Here is a 20,248-nt window from a genome sequence, read left to right as displayed (position 1 = left end):
CTAAGCTAAATCCTGATGATAATCAAAGAGGATAAGTGCCAATAGCTTCTGCAGTAACTTTTGTTCCATTGCTAATCCGAAAGATCATATCACCTTCTCTCAACCTCCTACTTTCTATTAGACTCTGTATTGAAGTACAAATATGAGTACTTGAACCAGAGTCTAATACCCAACTAGAAGTAGAATAAACCATAATGTTAGATTCAATTACGAGCATATCTTCTGAAGATTTGTCATCCTTTTTGATCTTCAGACTCTTTAGGTAGAGTGGACAGTTCCTCTTCCAGTGGCCTTCAGCATCACATTGAAAATACTTTCTTTTTGCTTCAACCTTCTTCGAAACGTCCTTCTTTGGCTTGCTCTTTTTCTTCCGCTTCTTCATGGATTTATTCTTCTTCTTCCAGCCAGACTTTCTCTTGGATGAAGAGGTTCGCTCTACAGCAAGAATAGTACCTCTTTCAAAGTTTTCTCAGTAGTGACTAATATGTTGACCAGTTCGGGTATAGTGCAATCCAGTTTGTTCATATAAAAATTTATAATAAATTGACTATATGAACTCGTAAGAGATTGAAGGATCAAATTCATCTCCAATTCTTTTTGCATATCAAGCATGAGCTTCTCAAGTTTCTCAAAGTCCTTGATCACTATTATACAGTGCTCATGGACTAATTGTCCTTCGCGTATCTTGAGATTGAAGAGTCTCTGGGATACTTCGAAGTGCACTGTGCAGCTCTGTTCACCATATAACTCTTATAGGTGAGTGATTATAGCCCTGATAGTGGGCATATACTCATGCTGGCTTTGCAACTCATTTGACAGGAAAGCCAGCACATAGCACTTAACCCGACTTCTTCATCCATTTACTTTTCATATGCTATTTTTTGCTCAGTAGTAGGACGGTTTGGTAACACTAGGGGTTTCTAATCAAGTACATGGTCTATTTTTCAGAAGTCAGGATAATTCTAAAGTTTCTTAACCAGTCTTTAAAATTAGTTCCGATCAAATGATTGAACTTAAGGATGCAGGCTAGAGGGTTTGAGCTGACATAGTTTAATTACGAGAGTAGAGATTTAAGTGAGACTTTTGTACTTTAAATTTATATTTGTTCTAGAGACTTTAAGAAGCAAATAATGACTCCCACTATTTTTTGGATCCCTCCACTCTTCGGATGGAAAGCAAAAATTCTAACGCGATGACTAAATTTTTAATGGATGTTGCGGTCCCACCGATACCATGCACCTCATCTAATAGTTATTGATAATATGCACATCGATGTATGGATAACTTTTTATCCAGATACTTCTTTAAGTATGTTACAGCGATTTAGTCTCTAAGTTATGTGAGCTCACCTAATAGTTATTGATCATACTTCTTAGTTAAATCCGATCCACTGTTTACAAGTAGGTGCAAAGCCATCATTGGATCCCTCATCTAATAATTATTAGGTCCAACCCCATCCTCACCCTGAAATAACTCTTTACTAATAGAGTGGTTGCGTGTTCCTGGGATAACTGAATCACTGTAACCAGTCAAAAACAATAAACACTAGTACCATGCCCGTACATGTACAATAGTGGGAGATCTATGGACTTAATATTTATGAAAAGATTTTGGATTTAGATCTCATCTGATCAGTCATGATATGACCAATCTAACTAGCATGGACTAAACCAAACCGTCAAGCAACCTTATTCGTAACTCAATTTTTCAAATAACCAAATAAGTGGAGATTGGTGGAGGTCCCTTTGTTATTTTTTTTAGACACCAATAAATTAATTAAATTAATAAATAAAATTAATTAAATAATCATCTCTCAATTATTTATTTTAGACATCAATAGGTTAATTGGTCCAAATAGGTTAGCTTAAGCGAATCAGGCTCAAGCCATCGAGCTGAATTAGATCTTTAGGTTAATCGATTCTACATATAAGATTTAATCGATTTGATCAACAATAATTGTATAATTTTAAAATATAATTGATCTAATCATAATCAATACTTGATTCAGTTTGATTAATTACTTAATCGAATTAGATCCATTATGTTCAAATAAAAAATCTTAGATACAATCTGATTACATGACCTAATTTTTTATTTACCCATGATCAAAATCCTCATGCACAAATACAAATTTTAGATTCTAAAATTAAATTTTAGGTCTAAATTTTTTGTATAAAAAATAAATTTTAAATCATGAAACTAATTTTCAGATTTAACATACAAACATATATCTTATATATGTATGTAAAATTCAGATCATAACGTGATATCATATATCTCATATACAAATCATGAATCATATTGAAACTAATTTTTAGACCTAAATATGTAATCATACATCTCATATGTGAATCATAAATCAGATCAAATTAATTTTTAATTTTATGTATGCATCTATATATCATATATACATGAATTAGAATCCTATCTAGAATAAATTTCAGATCTACGCATACCTTCACATATCAAATATATGACTAAAAATTAAATCTGAAATAAATTTCAGATTCAAAGCAATCATCTATACATCTCATGTATAAAAAAAATTAAATTTTGAAATTTTTTTCAAAATATGTATGTCAATTTCATGCATATGAAACCCATGGCTCTGATACCACTTGAAATTTCGTGTAGGGGCATGCATGTATCTTTCAATTTTTTTTTCTAAACAACATAGTAGAATAGAAGATTAAAATATCTTTTAATCTAATCATATATGCATAAAATATAGAACACAAAAATCTAGTTTATATGCTAAAATTAAACATATACTAAATTTTATGCTAAAATTAAATATATGATTGAATCACATACATATTTTGTAATTTTTTTTTTGAATCTAGATCTGGAAGAAGATAGGCTCTTCCTTAGCTGTAAAAATTTTCGACCTCTACAGATATCTATTTAGGATCTGTCTTAAACAGTCCTCTATGATGTTGATCTTTCTTCTTCAAGAATGATCACCTTGCAAATCTGAACGAAGCTTGGATCACGATCAACTCTTCGATCTTTTTCTTGATCTTTTTTTTCTCTTCTTTTCTTACTCTCTTTTTCTTAATTATGAAGCAACCAAGGTCTAAAAATCAGCAAGCAAAGAGGGATGCCCAAACATCTTTTGGGTGGCGTTGGAACCAAAGGGGAGAAGAGAGGGAGGAGTGGAGAACTCTTAGAAGGTGTGAGAGCTGCTGAAAATCTAATGATAAGAGCATTAGAGAAGGTCTATTTAAATAGGTAAAATATTTGAATCCTATTCAAAACCAAATAGCCTCTTAACACAAGTCCTACTTGCATTAGGAATCTTTGTAGCCTTGGATATTTGACCCCCTTTAGAAAATCCAGAAGACGCCAACTATTGGAGCTTTTTCGCTCACTTTTTCACATTCCACATAGGGCCTAGGGGACACCCCATGCTGATCCTACATGCCCTCTATCATGTGGCCATGCCCAACTTAATCAAATCAAGTGACGTCCCAATGCAAACAATCAAAAAATTTGATTAAGGGTTTAAACCCTTAATATATATGATCCAAAATCCTAGGCACCCAACAATTGGAGCCCAACGAATCTAACTCATTTAGGTTATTAGCGGATAATTAACTTGAATTAATCTTATTAAATAAATAATTCAAGTGCAAAGAGAAAATTAGATTCAACCATGTGCTAGTAAGGTTATCCTGAACCCAATAGAGTTTCTCTAAATCCAATTGAGACTTCATAAGTCCAATTGTTTATTTCAAATTTAATCCCTTTGTTGTGTGATCTCATAGGTTCAATTCTATCTGATAATGAGATATACTATAATCTCTATCATAGTATCATTGAAACTCTTTTCAATAGATCGAAATAATTCTACTCAAACTTATCAAAGATTATCGATCTTGAATAATTTTAGTAAGCTATCACAATCTATCAGTGACACCTAGCAATATGTAGTGACAACCCAATAGAACTGAAATAGAACCTCAAGGTGTAGTTCACATGTGATTCAGTCCCTTTCTCGTGAGTCCCGACTAAATGACAGGTCAAAGATAAATCATCAAATCTTATCATCAGTCATATGATAAATTTGATTAGCTCAAGTCTAATTGTGATCCTCATAAAATTTTTTCATTAATCACACTGCTGTAACCATAGACTCTCGGACTTAGCCTCTCAAATCTCATAAGATTACTCATCTCTATCAAGATCGATAGATTTCTTCTAGATGCGCACCTTACTCTTACAGTAGACCAACTATCGCTAACATCCACTATAAGGTCTCATTAAGTTATATTTATGTGTCAGTCAAACTCCAGCAGTCTCACTGTGAGCAATCGTACCATCATAGATCAAAGGATCATTCACGCAACTACAGTATCAAAATGATCACTGACGATCAAGTAGAAATCCAAGTAATCTCTCGTATGGTCACGCTCAATACTAGTTGTTCTCTAACAACTATCCACACTTATCGCTCAGTATTTCTACACTATATATCAAAGACTCATCTACTCCGAAGAAAGCAATCTATGTATCAATCTATCCAGATCGATCACTGTTCTCATGATGATACTATGATCGAAAGTATTTAGGAATTAATTATACATACCTCTAATTCTCAATACTTTAAGAATATATATCAAAGTATTAATTCCATAGATGATTCAAGGACACATCACACTTGAATAAAAATAAAACTTATTCTTTTATTGATCAAATCAATGTATTAAGTATAAAATTATATTCTAGATTTATTACAATGTGTCAGCCGTATTGGCTTCTAGAACATACATGTAACACATGCGGCACCATGCAACAGGACATGATTGACATGATCATTCATCCTTTCACCTCTACTTTGCTCTCTCTATAAATAGAGATAAGCGGAGATCCCTCCAGGTAGGTTGGCCAATATAGATGCTGAAATTCTATTGCTCTTTCCTCTCTATTGAGTTATCTTACTGACTTGAGCATCGGAGAGTCCTCACTGGAGCAACCTTCGGTAGGGCTTCCTTTGCAGGTCCCTCCTCTCCGACGTCAGGTGGAGATCATCGCTGACACTCACTGCTACCCTCGCTCTTACTCTCGGGCTTCTTAACCATGCACCTTCTCCGATGACCAACCACCCCTTTTCCAGCACCTCGCTACATGACATATTGGACCTCGATCAATTACCTCACCAGAGAAAGGCCGCAACAATATATATATATATATATATATATATATATATATATATATATATATATATATATTAGATTAAATATATTAAATTAAATTAAATTAAGCTCTTAAATCTCCAATGGACACTGCCACAAGTTGCACAAAATCGCATATCTTTAAGAAAAAAAAAGCAACACCTCCACCTAGGGGTGGAACTGGGTTGGGCTGGGCGCTACCTTTGCTCAAGCCCGGCTCAAAAATTATTTTCAAACTTTGGGCCGAGCTTAAGCCTGATAAATCCATAAAAATCTCAGCCCAAGCTCGACTTGAGCCCAGGCCCGAGCCCGACCTGAAGCCATTTGGGCTAGCCTGAGTATTGCTTGGCCCGAGCCCACGCTCGCCTGCTCTCTCTCCTTCACCTCGTCCTCCACTGCCACTGTTGAGACCGCCTTCTCTGCCAACTCCACTCCCTCCCAGTCCATGATGGCTCCACCACCATCGCTATGCGAGGCCGGCCTCCTTTGCGACAGGGACCATTGAGAGGTGAAGATTAAGGATATCGTCGGCAACAGGATCATCGAGATCCTCCATAAATGGGTCAATTACGGCAAGAGGTGGTGGACCTGGTGGTTCGTCCTCCAGGATAGCGTCCTCTCCTATTATAAGATTCATGGGTCCAATCGGATCGAGGTCAATTGTGAGACTGAGAAGGGGTCCAAGGTCATCGGGGAAGAGTTGATGCGCCACTTGTACCGCAGCAAGAACGGCCAATCCCATCTGCCCTGCAAACCCTTCGGCAAAGTCGACCTCAAGGCAAGCAAGAAATCAATCCTTTCTCTCCCTACCGACCCTTCAGATCCAATCCCATCTTGGTTCCTTGTTTTTTTTGATTTTTTTTCCTCTCTTCCAGTGAAGTCTCTCGAAGAAAAATCACCACCCATGGGTGCCTTTCTCCGGCCCACTGTACCTTTTTTGGTTCCCTAACAGAGCTTCACCATCGGACAAAGCCAACCCGACGATGCGCTTCCTCTGGAGAAATGAAGAATGGAAGAAACTATATCTTGTAGTCGGGCTGCAGTCGAGCTCGGGTTCGGACCCGGACCGGGCTGGGCTAATAGTAAATCCGAACCCAGCGCGAAAATAAAATGGACTATATTTCTGAGTCCAGACCTGATCTAATTTTATTCGGACCTAATCTCAAGCCCGGCCCACAGTTGGGCTGGCCCAAAACCCATCGGGCCGGTCCGAGCCCATCTCCGGCCTTACCTCCACCTGCAAAGCTCTCCAATCCCCCTCCCCCATTAGTAGGTGCCGTTTTAGACTGACTCCCCACCAGAAGCTGGGCCCGCATCATAAGAACCCGAAGAAGAGTTCGGAGTAGACGAGGAAGCAGCGGATGGAGGACTCGTCGAGGCCGTCGCATCCCCACTCGCATCCTTAAATATCCAGGCTTCCAGTGAGTTCGGATTCAGCTTTAGAATACCTGCCAAACCACCGTATAATCCATACACGTAAACAAAAGAGAGGAGTTCATGCTTTTAACTGTTTAATAAAACAACCAATACACAGAGGATGTTGCTATTTAAGTACTGGGGCAGTTGGAGACTTTGATGTCGCTGTTTCAGGCGGCGAGCATGTGGGGAGCTAAGGTGGTGTTGATGGGGAGGGCGAGGGGGGGATCAGTGATCTCCACAATGAGCATGCACAGGCACTTGGGCTGGCTGGCCCACAGCTTCTCCGTGTCCGCGCAGCACTCCGGTGTGGGCTTCGGCGCCCTTCCGCTGGCGTACGGCACGCACGATGCCACATTCTGCAGTTGGTCCGTGCACTCCTTCTCGTCCTCCTCTAGAGTCGCATGGCATGGAGCTGACTGTCGTCAGCAGCAGCAACAAAAGCAACATCCTGACTTGAGGCCCCCACCGCTGGCGAGATAGACAACCCAGGCGGTGGCTCCGGTGGCGCACCAGCGGTGAGGGCAGGGGAAGGGAGGACCGAGGCGCCAGCGGGCAGAGGCGGGGTGGATTCCTCGTCGATTCCTTTCCCATCTTCATTTTTCCTTTTTTTTTTTTTCTAGGCTTACACGTGGCGTGTGGTGCGTGAGGAAAAACAGACACATATCAAACGGAGGCTTCTCCATTGAGAGGCCTCCGTTTATTTATATATATATTATATTTCAGTGTTCCGTCGGAGACAAATCATTATATACTCAAGGAACTTTGCACGCATCGCTCAACAAAAAAAAAAAAAAAGGCAATACCTCTTAGAGCACTATTTTCTTTTGAGACAATAGAAGATCCTCCAGAGATAGAATTTAAGGATTCAGTGAATCAGAGAAAGATATTAGAATATGAGATTTTTTTCATTAGACCATTATCATTCAGAGACACCAAAATCAAGTCTGAGCGATCGGAGGCTCATGAACAACGAAAGACTAAAGAGTCATTCAATCACCATAATTTGGAGATACCAAAATCAGATATGGATGATCAAGGGGCCTGATGAACAGTGAAAGATCGAGGTGGAGGAGGTTAGATAAAAGCTAGTACAATTCTTCAGATCGAGATGGATGATGTCTTTAGGAGAGGATGGTGCCTTTCGGTTCCCCCTTAGTGAGGTGGTTTTGGAGTAGATGAATAGGGCGCTGATTAGCATGGTGACAGTTAATGAGGTGCGAAAGGCACTATGGTTGATGGTGGAGGATAAAGCCCTCTGTCCGATGGCTTTCAACCACCTTTCTTCCGATGATATTGATCGATTATTCAGTCAAAGGTGGTGGCTGCTGTACAGGAGTTCTTTGCTATAGATCATGTACTGGTAGATTGGAAGCAAATCTTCATTGTCTTTTTATCGAAGAGATAGGATGTGTCAGAGCCTGGACACTTCAGATCTATCAGCCTCTGCATAACCCTATATAAGATTTGTGCCAAGCTGATGGTTGGTAAGATGAAGCCGATCCTCCTACGGTTGATTTACTTAGAGCAGGAGGTATTTGTTGGTGGTCGGAGCATCTTTGACAATGTCCTTATTGTTCAGGAGTTTATGCATGACTTCCATCAAGCTTCTACTCGCTGCAGCGTCATGGTAATCAAGCTAAACATGGAGTAAGCATACGATTGTATGAGTTGGTGGTTTTTGGAGCGGCCTTTGGAGGAGTTTGGTTTCCACCCATGCTGGATCGACTAGATTATGACGTGCATCTGCAGTCTTACCTTTGCCATTTTGATTAATGGCACACCCTCAAATTACTTCTGTTCGATGACTGGGTTGCGGTAAGGTGGTCCATTATGCCCATACCTTTTCATTCTTAATGCTAATGCCTTCTTGCCAGCTTTTCGTGTTGGATCGGAACTAACCCTTGCCTTCTGGCTTCGGGGAGCCAGTCGATCTCACACTTACTTTTTACAGACGATTGCTTATTGGTGAGTCGGGTCTCAATCCGGAATGCTACTAGTTTTAAGAAGGACCTAGAGAAGTACTGCCTATCTTTGGGGCAAAAAGTGAACCTCCACAATTTGACAGTTTATTTTAGTCCGATGACACCGATCTAGCTTCGGCATATGATCAGGGGCATTCTTGGTGTTGCGGAGCACAACGAAATTTTGCTCTACTTGAGGGTTCTTATGATTGGTTATCGGCTCAGAAGGATTGAGTGTGCAAAGGTGGAGCGATCAATCCAGGAGTTGCTAGAGGCATGGCAGGCTAGAGCTCTCTTCATAATAGGCAGACTTAAACTAGTGAGGTCAATCCTAAGTGCTATACCTATGTATCTCTTATCCAACACTATCCTCCCAAAGACCCAGGTAGGGAAGATTTTTGAGTAGCATTTTTGGAGATTTCTGTGGAGCTCAAGGTTTGGAGTTGGTGGTGTGTACTTGCTAGCCTAAGATGTTGCGTGCCAATTGCTGACGGATAGCAATCTAGGGATCTAGTCACTAATTGCTAGGTGGGAGGCTCTTATTGCCTGACATATTGCTCGATTCCTGCTTGACCTCGACAGTTGGTGGAGCTCAGTGATGAGGGCCAGGTATGGCTCGTGGGATGTTGGAGTGGAGATCCAGATGAGTTGGAAGTGCTCCTTCTTTTAGGAGATTTGCGTGTGGGCCCCTGAGGTCATTTCATAGACTAAGTGGGTAGTGGGGGATAGGTAGTCTGTGCATGTCCTGCTGGATCCATTGGTGGCTGAGGTGTCATTCAGTTGCTAGCCGACTTTCATCAGTATGGAGATTGAGGACTCTATGAGAGTGGTAATGGCAGACTGAGTGTGTGCAGTCCTTAGCGATTCCGGCCCATAGTATTCAGGATGATAGAGTTTGAAGGTCATCATATTTATCGAGAGTGGTAATGGCGGACCTTTATCATCAGTTCTAGAGGGACCATCAATATAGATGGATATTGGATGGATCTAGAGGATTGGAGTGTACTTGCGGGTGAGTCTTTTCCTTTAGAAAGTTGCTTGGAGGCAACTTCTGATGAGATGTATCATGAGGGTGATAGGTATGGATATTCAGTCTGTCTACTCATTTTGCTATAGGGAGGACGAAATTATTGTGCATGTTCTTTTCCTATGTCCGAGAGTGGCACAAGTGTGGCATTTGGTAAGCGTGTACAGCTTCTCCTCCCAAAAGGGGACCTCGGACCGGGAGTTCTTGGAGCTGGTGAGATGGAGCATCAGTGTTGGAGCACAAATGCCAGTTAACATTCATTTTACTTATATTGCTCATCAAATTTGGCTATCCAGGAATAGCTTGGTGTTTAAGGCTAGAAGGTACCCCACGAGATTTATTTTGGAGAGAGTCCTGACTTTGGCTGTTGAGGTGATGGATGTAACCTCAAGACTTTTGGAGACCTGGGACTCTCTACTGGCTTATGCAATGGTCTGCGGGGGATTCATTATCTGGAAGCCTCCTCCTACGAGATTTCTCAAGATCAACTTCAACGGCAATGTCGGAGGCGGGAGTGATGGAACTAGTTTTGTGATCCATTTGTAGTGATCAGGGGCAATCATATCTTTGCCAATCACCCCCTTCTGCAGGATATTACGGCTATGTCATCAAATCATGTAGATCTCACCATCGAGCATTTTTATTGAGAGACAAGCACAGCAGCTGACTGGATGACATTTGTTGTGAAGCACTCTGAATCGTATCTTTGGGCTAACCTTCAAGAGACCTCCAATCCCCTTCAAAATATTTTGAGGTCTGACTATTTTGAATGTATTTACAATAGAAGGATCTGATTGACTCATTTTATATTAAAATAAATAATATTTATTATTTACGTTGGTGGTGTACGTCATCCCAGCACCGGAGCATCGCCGGTAGGCGCACGGACGAAGGGATAATTACAACAACGGTCGCCACCAGTTGGGGAATCATTAACAATGGCGCTGCTTCCCTCCCAGAGCGTTGAATACATGCCGTGCAGCCTTAATTGACTGTCGTTAATTTATGAATAAAACGGACAACGGGAATATATACAAGAGGATAATTACCCAGCAATCACAGGACCATATATTAGAACTGGATGCTCTACCATTATATGCCCGAGAGTATCTAGCAAGCAATCATCGTTTCTCTCATAATGCCTTTGTACAAGTTGAAAAAAAAGAGAGGGTAAGATTACTGAAGAATTCTGCAATCCACAGACATGTCTTTCAAGGCTAAGCTTGAGTAGATCAAAGAAGGTTCAAAAGTTGAGATCAGACATGGTGCCTTGGCTCATGTCTAGCCTTTACAACACGGTTTGTCTCGACTTGTCCTGATGCCGCTCCATGCTTCATAAGTTTCTTCAATATGCATGCCACGGCCAGCTGAGTGCCAAGACTGGAGCGACCACGAGACAGACAGACAATGCCTCCAAGAAGCAACAATCCGTTTGCTATCCACTTCTTTGAGGGCCTCCTTGATAGTTCCTTCCCTGATACATTCCTGACAGCCTGCCTGCCATAGGTTCTGCCACCTGGGCTCTCGGAGAGTCCTTGCTGACTTACCTCAGCATCAGCCTCCAACATTGGTGGAACCTGAGAAAGAAAACAAGCTGATTTCGTTTTATGAATCACCTTTAATAACATAATCTTTTTGATAACTGAAACTAATCAAAATTAAAAAGAAAGCGGCATGGTTACACTTCGATTTGACAAAACCCTACTCTGCTTGTTCTTTCTTAGCCAATGAAACAAACTCACTAGGGAGTCCATTGATGGAGATAAACCGACACAGAGTTGCAGAGAAATCTCCACAGCTGTGTACTTGCTATATAACTGTACTAAAGATAATAACTAGGATGGAGACTCCACCACATGCAACATGTGACATGTTTCATGTGGAAATTTGAAGAGAGCTGGATCGCACCACATGGAACCAAACTGTAATTTGCCATCTTAGTCTTACTGAAACACATGGGAGGAGGAATATGACAAGTCAAAAAATACATATAACATTTTGAGGACACTAGTTGATAAGGTTTCTGCAATCACGTCATTTTTCAGTGGTTATCCTTTTTGGCTCCAAATGGAGAGAGTATCTCATCAATGGGACACATGAGGATAGCAAATGCCAGACTCGATGGTTATCAGACAATTCATCTGGCCATCCAACACCAGCGATAGTTTATGCTTCAAAACAAAATTTGGAGAAAAGATTAACCATGAAAAGCTGATTACGTCCCCAGCATATATCTTATAAAAGTCAAAGCCAAAGCAAGATGTATGAAAGCATTATATCTATCTCTTCCACTCTTCTATAACCTTGGTGTGGTGTTTTCAGATGGAAGGAAAACACAAGCTGGGTTTCAGTCTTTTTTCTCTTCACACCCCTTATAATAAAAGAAAACATTGGATAGGTTGGTGGCTTAAAGGAGCACTGACCTTTTGGATAAGTCTGAGCAGAGTTGCAACAGAGATTGAGCGACTGCGGATGGGAGGAGTGTATTCGCGCAGTGCATTATTCATCTTGCACACATAATTCCAAATCCCCTTGGCAAAAGCTAGTTTTGCCATCTCCGCATTTAGGCCAGCATCTTCCTGATGAACCATTGTGATCTCACATGCATCCCTACCAGGAACTGCACCCACAATTATTAACAAATCAGCATAGGTCAACAACGAGAGCACAAACAGAGCAAGAGATATGAAGAGGCAACAAATAGGTAATGAAGAGTTATACATCACAGCTACAACCATTACACTCAGGAAAATCATAACAAGGAAACAGAAGAAAGCCGACATCCAAAAATCAACTTGGGACCGATAATATTGAATTCATGTTTTAACATTCAACCAGTAAATCAACCAAACCTCACTATTCTTCAATGCTGGTGCAAATGATACACCCATGAACAAACATCATTGGTTTATTTTGTACCATCCTTATCTTCATCAGTAGACAAGCAAGGAGACAAAGTGATACATTCTAATAGCTGAAGACAGACTGCTCCAATCTAAGCTCCAGGCTTAAAACATAGACTCAAGTGCATCCAGCTGACCAAATAAAATTTTGATGTTCTTCAAATTTAAACCAAGTCAACATCAATAGGTAGATTGGCTTTGTACGACTGAAATAAGGTTCAATCTGTAAACCTCACCCCAACTCCCAAGCCAGAGATGAAATGAACCAGAGTAGCTAAAATGATGTTTTATAAGCTAAGAGTTATAGAATGGGCTTGAAATGCAGATCAGGTGAAGAGAAAGATGCCAATAAAGATTTAGTCAACTTAGTGAAGATCATAATGTCAAGTAGTATATAGCATAGGGGAAAACAGATAGCTTAATTCTCTTGTACTAGGCATACCATTCAACTTGATGTCAATGCAATAAGCTCTGATATGACAAGCTAACTTACTTTTCCTAATGTGCCAACCTGATCTGAAAAAACCAACTCGAACATATTTCCTCTGTCGTGGTACCAACGGATGTTCATAGTCCTACCACAGAAATAACAAGAATAAGTGAGAACACACTTTGACAGTGACAAGACAATATGAGAGATAAACCTAAAAGATTGCAATTACAAGACATATTTATGCCTCTTAGCTATAACCATTAATTTGAAATCTTATTCATGTTTTCAAGTGTTAAGAATTTCTTGATGATTAATACTTGGTTCTTGACCACTAAAAAGTCATCCAAAATTATTGAACAGATCCCTGATACAACCCAAATAGTGACGAGTGACAGCATCAACAACAATTGTATAGAAACAACAAGAATGTTGGTGCCAACCAAGGTTTGCTATATGGACCGGTGCTGATACGTACCGATTCAAACCAGCATGCAGTATGGGGGGCATGCCCATACTCAGTACCCTAAACTGGCCCCTATACCAGGCATACTGACATCACAATAGAATGGTACTGAAATGGAGTTCAGTACGGAGATGGCGAACCTTAGTGCCAACAATAGCATTCACTTAGAAATTAGTTCCAAATGTTAACCCCAGCACAACTACTGAACAGCCTGGAGGAAAGGATAGCATCTAACATCTTAATCTGAAAGAGTAATATCAATTAAATGAGATGGGCTTGCAAAGTACAATCCATCAATCCTTCAGAACTCTGCAAAACCACATCACATACTGATGTCAAAATGCTTCATTGGTTGGTTTTACAAGGGATTATTCAAGAATTGCATTGGACGTCACGCAGATCTTCCACTAAAATCCAACTATCATATCGCTTTCTGTTTCCAAAACAGCACAGCTTGGAATACACTTTCATTAAAAAAAAAAAAAAAAGCAAAAATCATTTCAATTATATTGCATACAGCAGATAACTCCATTATACCATATCACAAAGAAAACAGATGCAGTGAATCAAACATTAAAAATACAAGATATCAGGCATTCTTGCAGCATGCAATCAAAAGAGTGTGACCCAGTGCACGGAGCTCCCACCACTGCAGGGTTTGTTGAGGATCGGATGTATGCAGCCTTACCCCCATGTGTAGCATGCAATTGTGCTTACCAAATTCTAAGACTGAGACGATAACAATTATAACTCACCCTTACATAGCAGTAGAAGGCTTTATCTTTTCCTTCCCACACACGCCATGCCAGCAAATACTCTCTTGGTGTCAGGAGAGGGAATTTTTTTATCATACGCCCAAATTCTGTCCCACTGGTTTCATCAACCTGCAGCTGATCATGTTTGATCAAGGTCTTGTCCCACACTTTCCTGTATTCATTGTCCATGTAGAAGTCCCTTAATAGTTCAGTGGAGCATCTCTCAAATGTTGTGACACTAAGGTATTTCAAGGGACCATCCTGAACAACACAGGTAAATGTGTCAGTCGGAAGCATTTCTTAAACTATTGTTCCAGAGCTTGCTACAGTAGATGATAAGCAAAGTGTATAAAGCTTCAGTTAATCTCAAACTCTGAAGATCTAAATCATATTCAATCTGGTAGCAACTTCTCACAAAGTTTGGATTACTGCCAACCAAGAAAATATAATGTAGACAAATTCTGAGATATCAAGGTGCAAAAGTATCATGAAGACAAATTCTGTGTAAATGCCTAAAACATCAGAAATGAAGTTAAAAAACTGATGTAGCAATCACAGAAATTTGCCGTGCATAAATACATATACAGTTGATACCATCACGTTCATGATAAGCATTCAGGTATCACAAATTTTAGCAAATGAAGTTGACTTCATCTGAGAAAAGCCAGTCAAGTCATGATGAGATGTGTTGAGAAGACACAAACTTATTTACATAACTAGTAATAAATTATTTTTGAGAAAACCATTGGCAGACATGTAAATTAGTTTATGGCTTCTAAACTTACCTCCTCATTGCTAAACTGACTTACATCAATGAATTTATGTTACATGATATTGATCACCTTAAATTTAGGAGAATGGAGCATAGCAGTTACCAGAATAATGTCTCTTTTTGTATGTCAAAAACATTGTAGAATTTTATAGATAATGATCAAGCAGAGTTCGAGCATAGGCAAAAGATTCTTGCCATCCAAGAATAAACACAACAAATAAAAGTATTTGGTAAAAAGTTCCAATTTCATCTCATCTCTTAAGTCAAACCATAAGTAGGAAGTTCAGTATCTCAGAAAGAGATTTAAGAAGGTATTATTATTTAGAATGAGTTCTACCTAGCAAATCCAAGTTGAGGAGGAAAGTTTGGCAGCAATACATTCAGTGCTCTTTAGCTGCTGCAACAGATTATGGACATTTGGAGATATATGAGGTAATTAAGAGCTTATAACCTGAAAAAAAAATATATATAAAAAAGTTCAATCAACTTCTGAAAATCGAGATGTTTTAGCAATTTCAAGAACTTTTTAGCAAGAATTAATTAGATGCAATCTAGTAATAAATGTAACAACTTTACTAGTGCAGGCTACAGTTCTTGCTGGTTCATCTAGTAAAAAAAAGTTAGCCTTCCTGGATATATAACAGACTTTCCATTTTTGTTATTAACTCATTAATGGCATTACCCATTAATGGCATTAGCAGAATAAAAAATAATTTTTCATATTTGATGACATGATGTCCAGGAAAATCATGCAATGATGAAATTTTGACCATATAATATATTACAAACCTGATTTAATCCATGCATAATGATTTGCATAGATGGAATTCATTTATATCTGGCTTATATGTTTAGCTTTGTGGATTCAAAAATCTCGATTACCAGATCATCAATCAACTGTGTTATGCTTCTCCAGCATAACCCAAGAACATCGACATAACAAAGAGTTGGCACCAAAACAATTAAAGAAGAATTACCTTTGGCCTGCAACACTTTGCATTGTATGATATATGGTCATTCTTTTTATCAATTACATCTTTCCATCTCTCTTTATCTTTGAGCTTCCCTTCCAAACTGGTTATCAAGTCCTTCAAATCAGCGTCAGATATGATATTCGATATCCTGCACATGAGAACATAAGATTACTAAGATGTTTATGTTTCCCTGTTAATCTCGTGTTAGAGTGGAAGGGTCGGATGCTATATGATATAGATTGAAGGAGCAGGAAGCAGCCAGTACTTTTAAAGATCAGTAAAACAAACTGGATGATGATGAGATTACTATCTGTGACAATAACCTAGCAAATATTAAGTACTAATCAAATCCCAATAATGCATAGGAACGCTGGTAAGTCTCGAAAACAAAAGATAACATAAAATTCACGCTGTAATATATTCCATGCTGATCAACCATCATCCAGAAACCCAAATTATAGAGGTTCGAAAAACATGAAGGAGAGAAAGAAATTAGAAGAAGGTCGAGCAAATCAATTAAGCGGTCAGTATCCAGCAAGTTATTGAGTTGCCAAGTGATTAAATCAGGCAGCACCGATCCAAATCAGAACAAACCATCATCACCCAATTCAGAACAAATCAGGCAAGCAAAAAAGAAAAACAAAAACAAAAAAGCGGAAACGAAGTCGATAACTACAAGAAAGAAACAAGGCGACTACAGGGAGATGAAAAGACCAGGAAGAAGAGGAAGAGGAAGGAATCGAACCCTAGAGAAGGATTCCCGGTCGAGGAAGGCGTCGTCGGGGTCGGCATCGACTTGGGATCTCCGGAGAGGGGCGCGCGACGCCGCGAGAAGGCGCGCAGGAGCTGCCAGGAGAGGAGGAGGACCACGACGATCGCCGTCGCCCACCCCCCGCCACCGTTTTCCCGCCAGAAATCGTTCGAATCTAGGGATATTACCCCCGGATTCGGAGAGAAGAAACGGGTTTTAGCCATCTATTCTTTCTTTCTTCCTACCTGGTGTTGAGGCGAAGACACAGAGGAGAAGGGTAAAACGACACAGAGGAAGCGACGAAGAGACGGTCTCATGGATGCCTTCCTTGGAGAGCAGGAAATATAATATAGATATATGTACGTCTTTACCAGGTCAAATTATAAGGAGGAAAAAAAAAAAAAAAGAAAAAAAGGCCATAATGGTCATGTGGCTATACGGATTCCGCAAGGGATATGGTTCCTGTAATTAAGCCATTATTACTATAACAAGGCTCGATCATGGCCGATAATTTTATCAACCACAAGTAAAAACGGCGATGCGTCCAAAAAGCCCGTCACCGCAGTTTTAACTTTTAACGCGGTCATCTTAGCGCCACCGAAAAGTACTACTGTTCGCGTGCTTGGCTACCGTTATTTAGCCGAAAAAACGTCAAAACATACTATTCCGTTTCTTGTCCTGTTTGCTGGCCCGTAGCAGGCGATCCCACCCTTGTGACGTCCTCACCTATCCTATCCTCTGCATAGCGCGAGTCACAGATTGCCATAGAGAACATGGAAGAGAACACGAATCATTGACACTGTGCTCTTCATCATCATCTTTAGCAAGACCATTATCTTACATTTTTTTTCCAAATAAAAATATTATATATATATAAATAAAATATATATTATTAGGGTAAACTTTTATCTCACTCAGTGCAATCCTCGTCTTCCCACCGACTGAACGCACAATCGATTACAAGGATCATACCGACTATGTTATCCACCAACGATTTAATTTGAGATTCAATCGACGATAGCTGATTACACCAAGGGGGTGTTTGGTTAAGAAGAGTGGGGGTCTGAAATCGGAATCGAAATGGATAACTCTCATTTCAACTATTTGGTTGGGAAGATTCTCATTTCGATTCTGATTTCATGGTGGAATGAGAATGGCTCAATCTATATAGAATTCAATCCCTACTCTCCTCTATGGATTCAAATTTTATTCCGATTTCGGTCATAAACCAAACGCTTCGGAGGATTTGGCTATTCCGATTCTGATTCCAAACCATTCCGATTCCCATTCCCATTCCCATTTCGATTTAGGTTACAAACCAAACACCCTATAAGTTCTGACTAAGTCCAATATGTTGCCAATATCCAGCCAAACACTAACATGGATTTTTTCCAACTATCTCGATTTCAAAAAAATAGGGGCTGAACGACAGTTACCCAATGTGGGCGTTAATTCTCCACATTCAGAAAATTGTGGGGCATAACAACTTCCCATTGGTCGCTCATTATTTGGTCTTATTGCAGTTAAGGAGCTAACCGTCCACTAAAGACAATAATGTTCACATCTCAGATTTTAAAGGATAAAAGTTATACGGTAATGGTACTCTCTGTCCTATATAAAGCGGTAAGCAAGGAGGACTGGGTAAGTTTTGGCTGGCTATCAAATATTTTGCTCACGTATTTTGGTTCTTTCAACTGTTCTCTTTTTCTGATTGACTAAATATCAGAGGATCCCCCGCCGGTTGACTTTCGATAAGTGGACTTGATTTTGCAGGTTTCCTACCAGTCAACTTTGGCTCCCAGCCGACCATCTCACCAGAGATTCACAGTAATAGATTGGCATGCCAAGTAGGGGAAGTGATTTGTGACGCTTCTCTACAGACACTATGGCCAAAATGAGGGTACAAAATGCTTCTATCAGTTCCACTTGATGTTCATCCCGGTGTGACACACTTCCAACAACCAATGCGGAACCTAGTGCTTTGCATCCAGTGATCACAGCAGACCAGCAATAATTTGCTATCCTGGTGCAGCAGGTGAAAATCCTCACAAAAGCTGTTCACAGTCTGCAACAGACTATGGAGCAATGATAGCAGCAACAACAGCCGGAGGAATCAGTGCCACAGGCTATGCCGTCTAGGCACAATCGATGGCCCCTTTCTCCACCCCATCAGCAGACTCGACACTCTCACCATACGGCATTCACATCGTGCTGATTTCTGATATGTTCAATGTGCAAATTCAAAGGATCATCGATCTCCTTCCCCTCGATGAATCTCGTAAAAGAGAAAGTGACCGTAGTCTCCTTCAAATTCTTTTGGAAAAGGCTCTATCCTAGAATATTCTTGACATCTTGATGAATGCTGTTGGTGCAAAAATTCGCCTGCGTCGGAGAAGCTGGAGTCGAGGGAGTCGCGGTCGCCGTCGGGATCTGCAAAGGAAGTCTAAACCGGAGTTGGGGGTGCTCCGGCAAGACCCTCCGACGCTCAAGTCAGTTCTCTGCCTCAACAAGAATGGAGTGCTCAAACGGAAATTTTAGCAGAGTTTTGAGATAGAAATTAGAACTTAGAAAATAACGTATCTGGGGTCTCCTTTTTATAGGCGGAGGGTGCAACAGACTGATAGCGACGTTTGTAACCGCCTGGCAGTGGGCCGCTCAGGGTCAGGAGGAGTTTGTTATGAAGAGTAGTGGAGTGAAATCATGGCCATCACCGTGGCCTGCCACGCGGAGCCTGTCGAGGGGAGTGGAGCAGCGTCCATTATCGCGACTTGCCAGAGAGTAGAGGAGCTGCGCAGAATCCACCGTAGGAAGTGGAGCAGAGTCGTGGCCATTACTGTGGCCTGCCAGGGAGTGGTGGAGCCGCGCGGTATCCGTCGCAGGAAGTGGAGCAGAGTTGTGGCCATTACTGTGGCCTGTCAGGGAGTCCAGGCCTGTCGGCTGAAGCTCGATTGAAGCGTCTGGCGGAGAGAGGTAGCTATCCATCTGAGAGGAGCTCGGATGTTACGGGCGAGCCTTCTATCGTTGGGTGTTGTTGGACGTTAATACTATAGGTGAGGGCCATCCGCTGTAGGAGCTCAGTCAGAGGCAAAGGGTCGACCGGCAGCGGATGTCGGATAGCGCTGGAGAGGTTCATCCGCTGGAGGGGTCCAGCTGCTGGAATCCGTGTGCTGTAGGAGTTCGTCCGGAGTCTATCCACTGCAGGAGTTCGGTCGGAGTCCGATCTCCGTAGAAGCCCGGATGGGGATCCTTTGTCGAGGGAACTCGGTCGAGGCCTGCCTGTAATTGGAGATCCGGAAGGAATGCGTCCACAATGGGAGCTTGGGTGAAGGCTTACAGTGAAAATCCGGTGCGGACCACTCGTAGTAGAAATTTGAAGTAGACCGCTTGCGATAGAAGTTTGAAGTTCGGCCTTTGTAGGAGTTCGGATGAGATCTACCTGCAACAGGAGTTCTGGACGAAGTCCGGCTCTCGTAGGAGTCCGGATGAGGTCTTCCTGCGGTCGGAGTCGAGAACGAAGTCCGGCTCCCATAGGAGTCCGGATGAAGTCTTCCTGCAGTCAGAGTCGGGGATGAAGTCCGACTCCCGTAGGAGTCCGGATGAAGTCTTCCTGCGGCCG

General features: G+C 40.9%; 1 protein-coding gene and 1 pseudogene across 1 annotated transcript; both read right to left on the bottom strand.

Moving 5' to 3' along the window:
- Positions 1-5,640: 5,640 nt before the first annotated feature.
- Positions 5,641-10,674, bottom strand: LOC140859141 (uncharacterized; annotated as a pseudogene).
- Positions 10,651-16,962, bottom strand: LOC105049262 (uncharacterized). The gene is made up of 6 exons (XM_010928857.4): positions 16,627-16,962; positions 15,885-16,029; positions 14,136-14,396; positions 12,978-13,059; positions 12,005-12,201; positions 10,651-11,158 (listed from the first exon to the last, which is right to left on the bottom strand). The coding sequence occupies exons 1-6, from the start codon at positions 16,854-16,856 to the stop codon at positions 10,838-10,840; spliced, it is 1,236 nt and encodes a 411-aa protein (XP_010927159.1). The 5' UTR covers positions 16,857-16,962; the 3' UTR covers positions 10,651-10,837.
- Between the last annotated feature and the right edge of the window lie 3,286 nt (positions 16,963-20,248).

The sequence above is a fragment of the Elaeis guineensis genome, chromosome 7, assembly GCF_000442705.2.
Source record: "Elaeis guineensis isolate ETL-2024a chromosome 7, EG11, whole genome shotgun sequence".
NCBI classification, from domain to species: Eukaryota; Viridiplantae; Streptophyta; class Magnoliopsida; order Arecales; family Arecaceae; genus Elaeis; species Elaeis guineensis.
The sequence above is the reverse complement of the archived record's forward strand: the minus strand, read 5'-3'. Positions and strand labels throughout refer to the sequence as shown.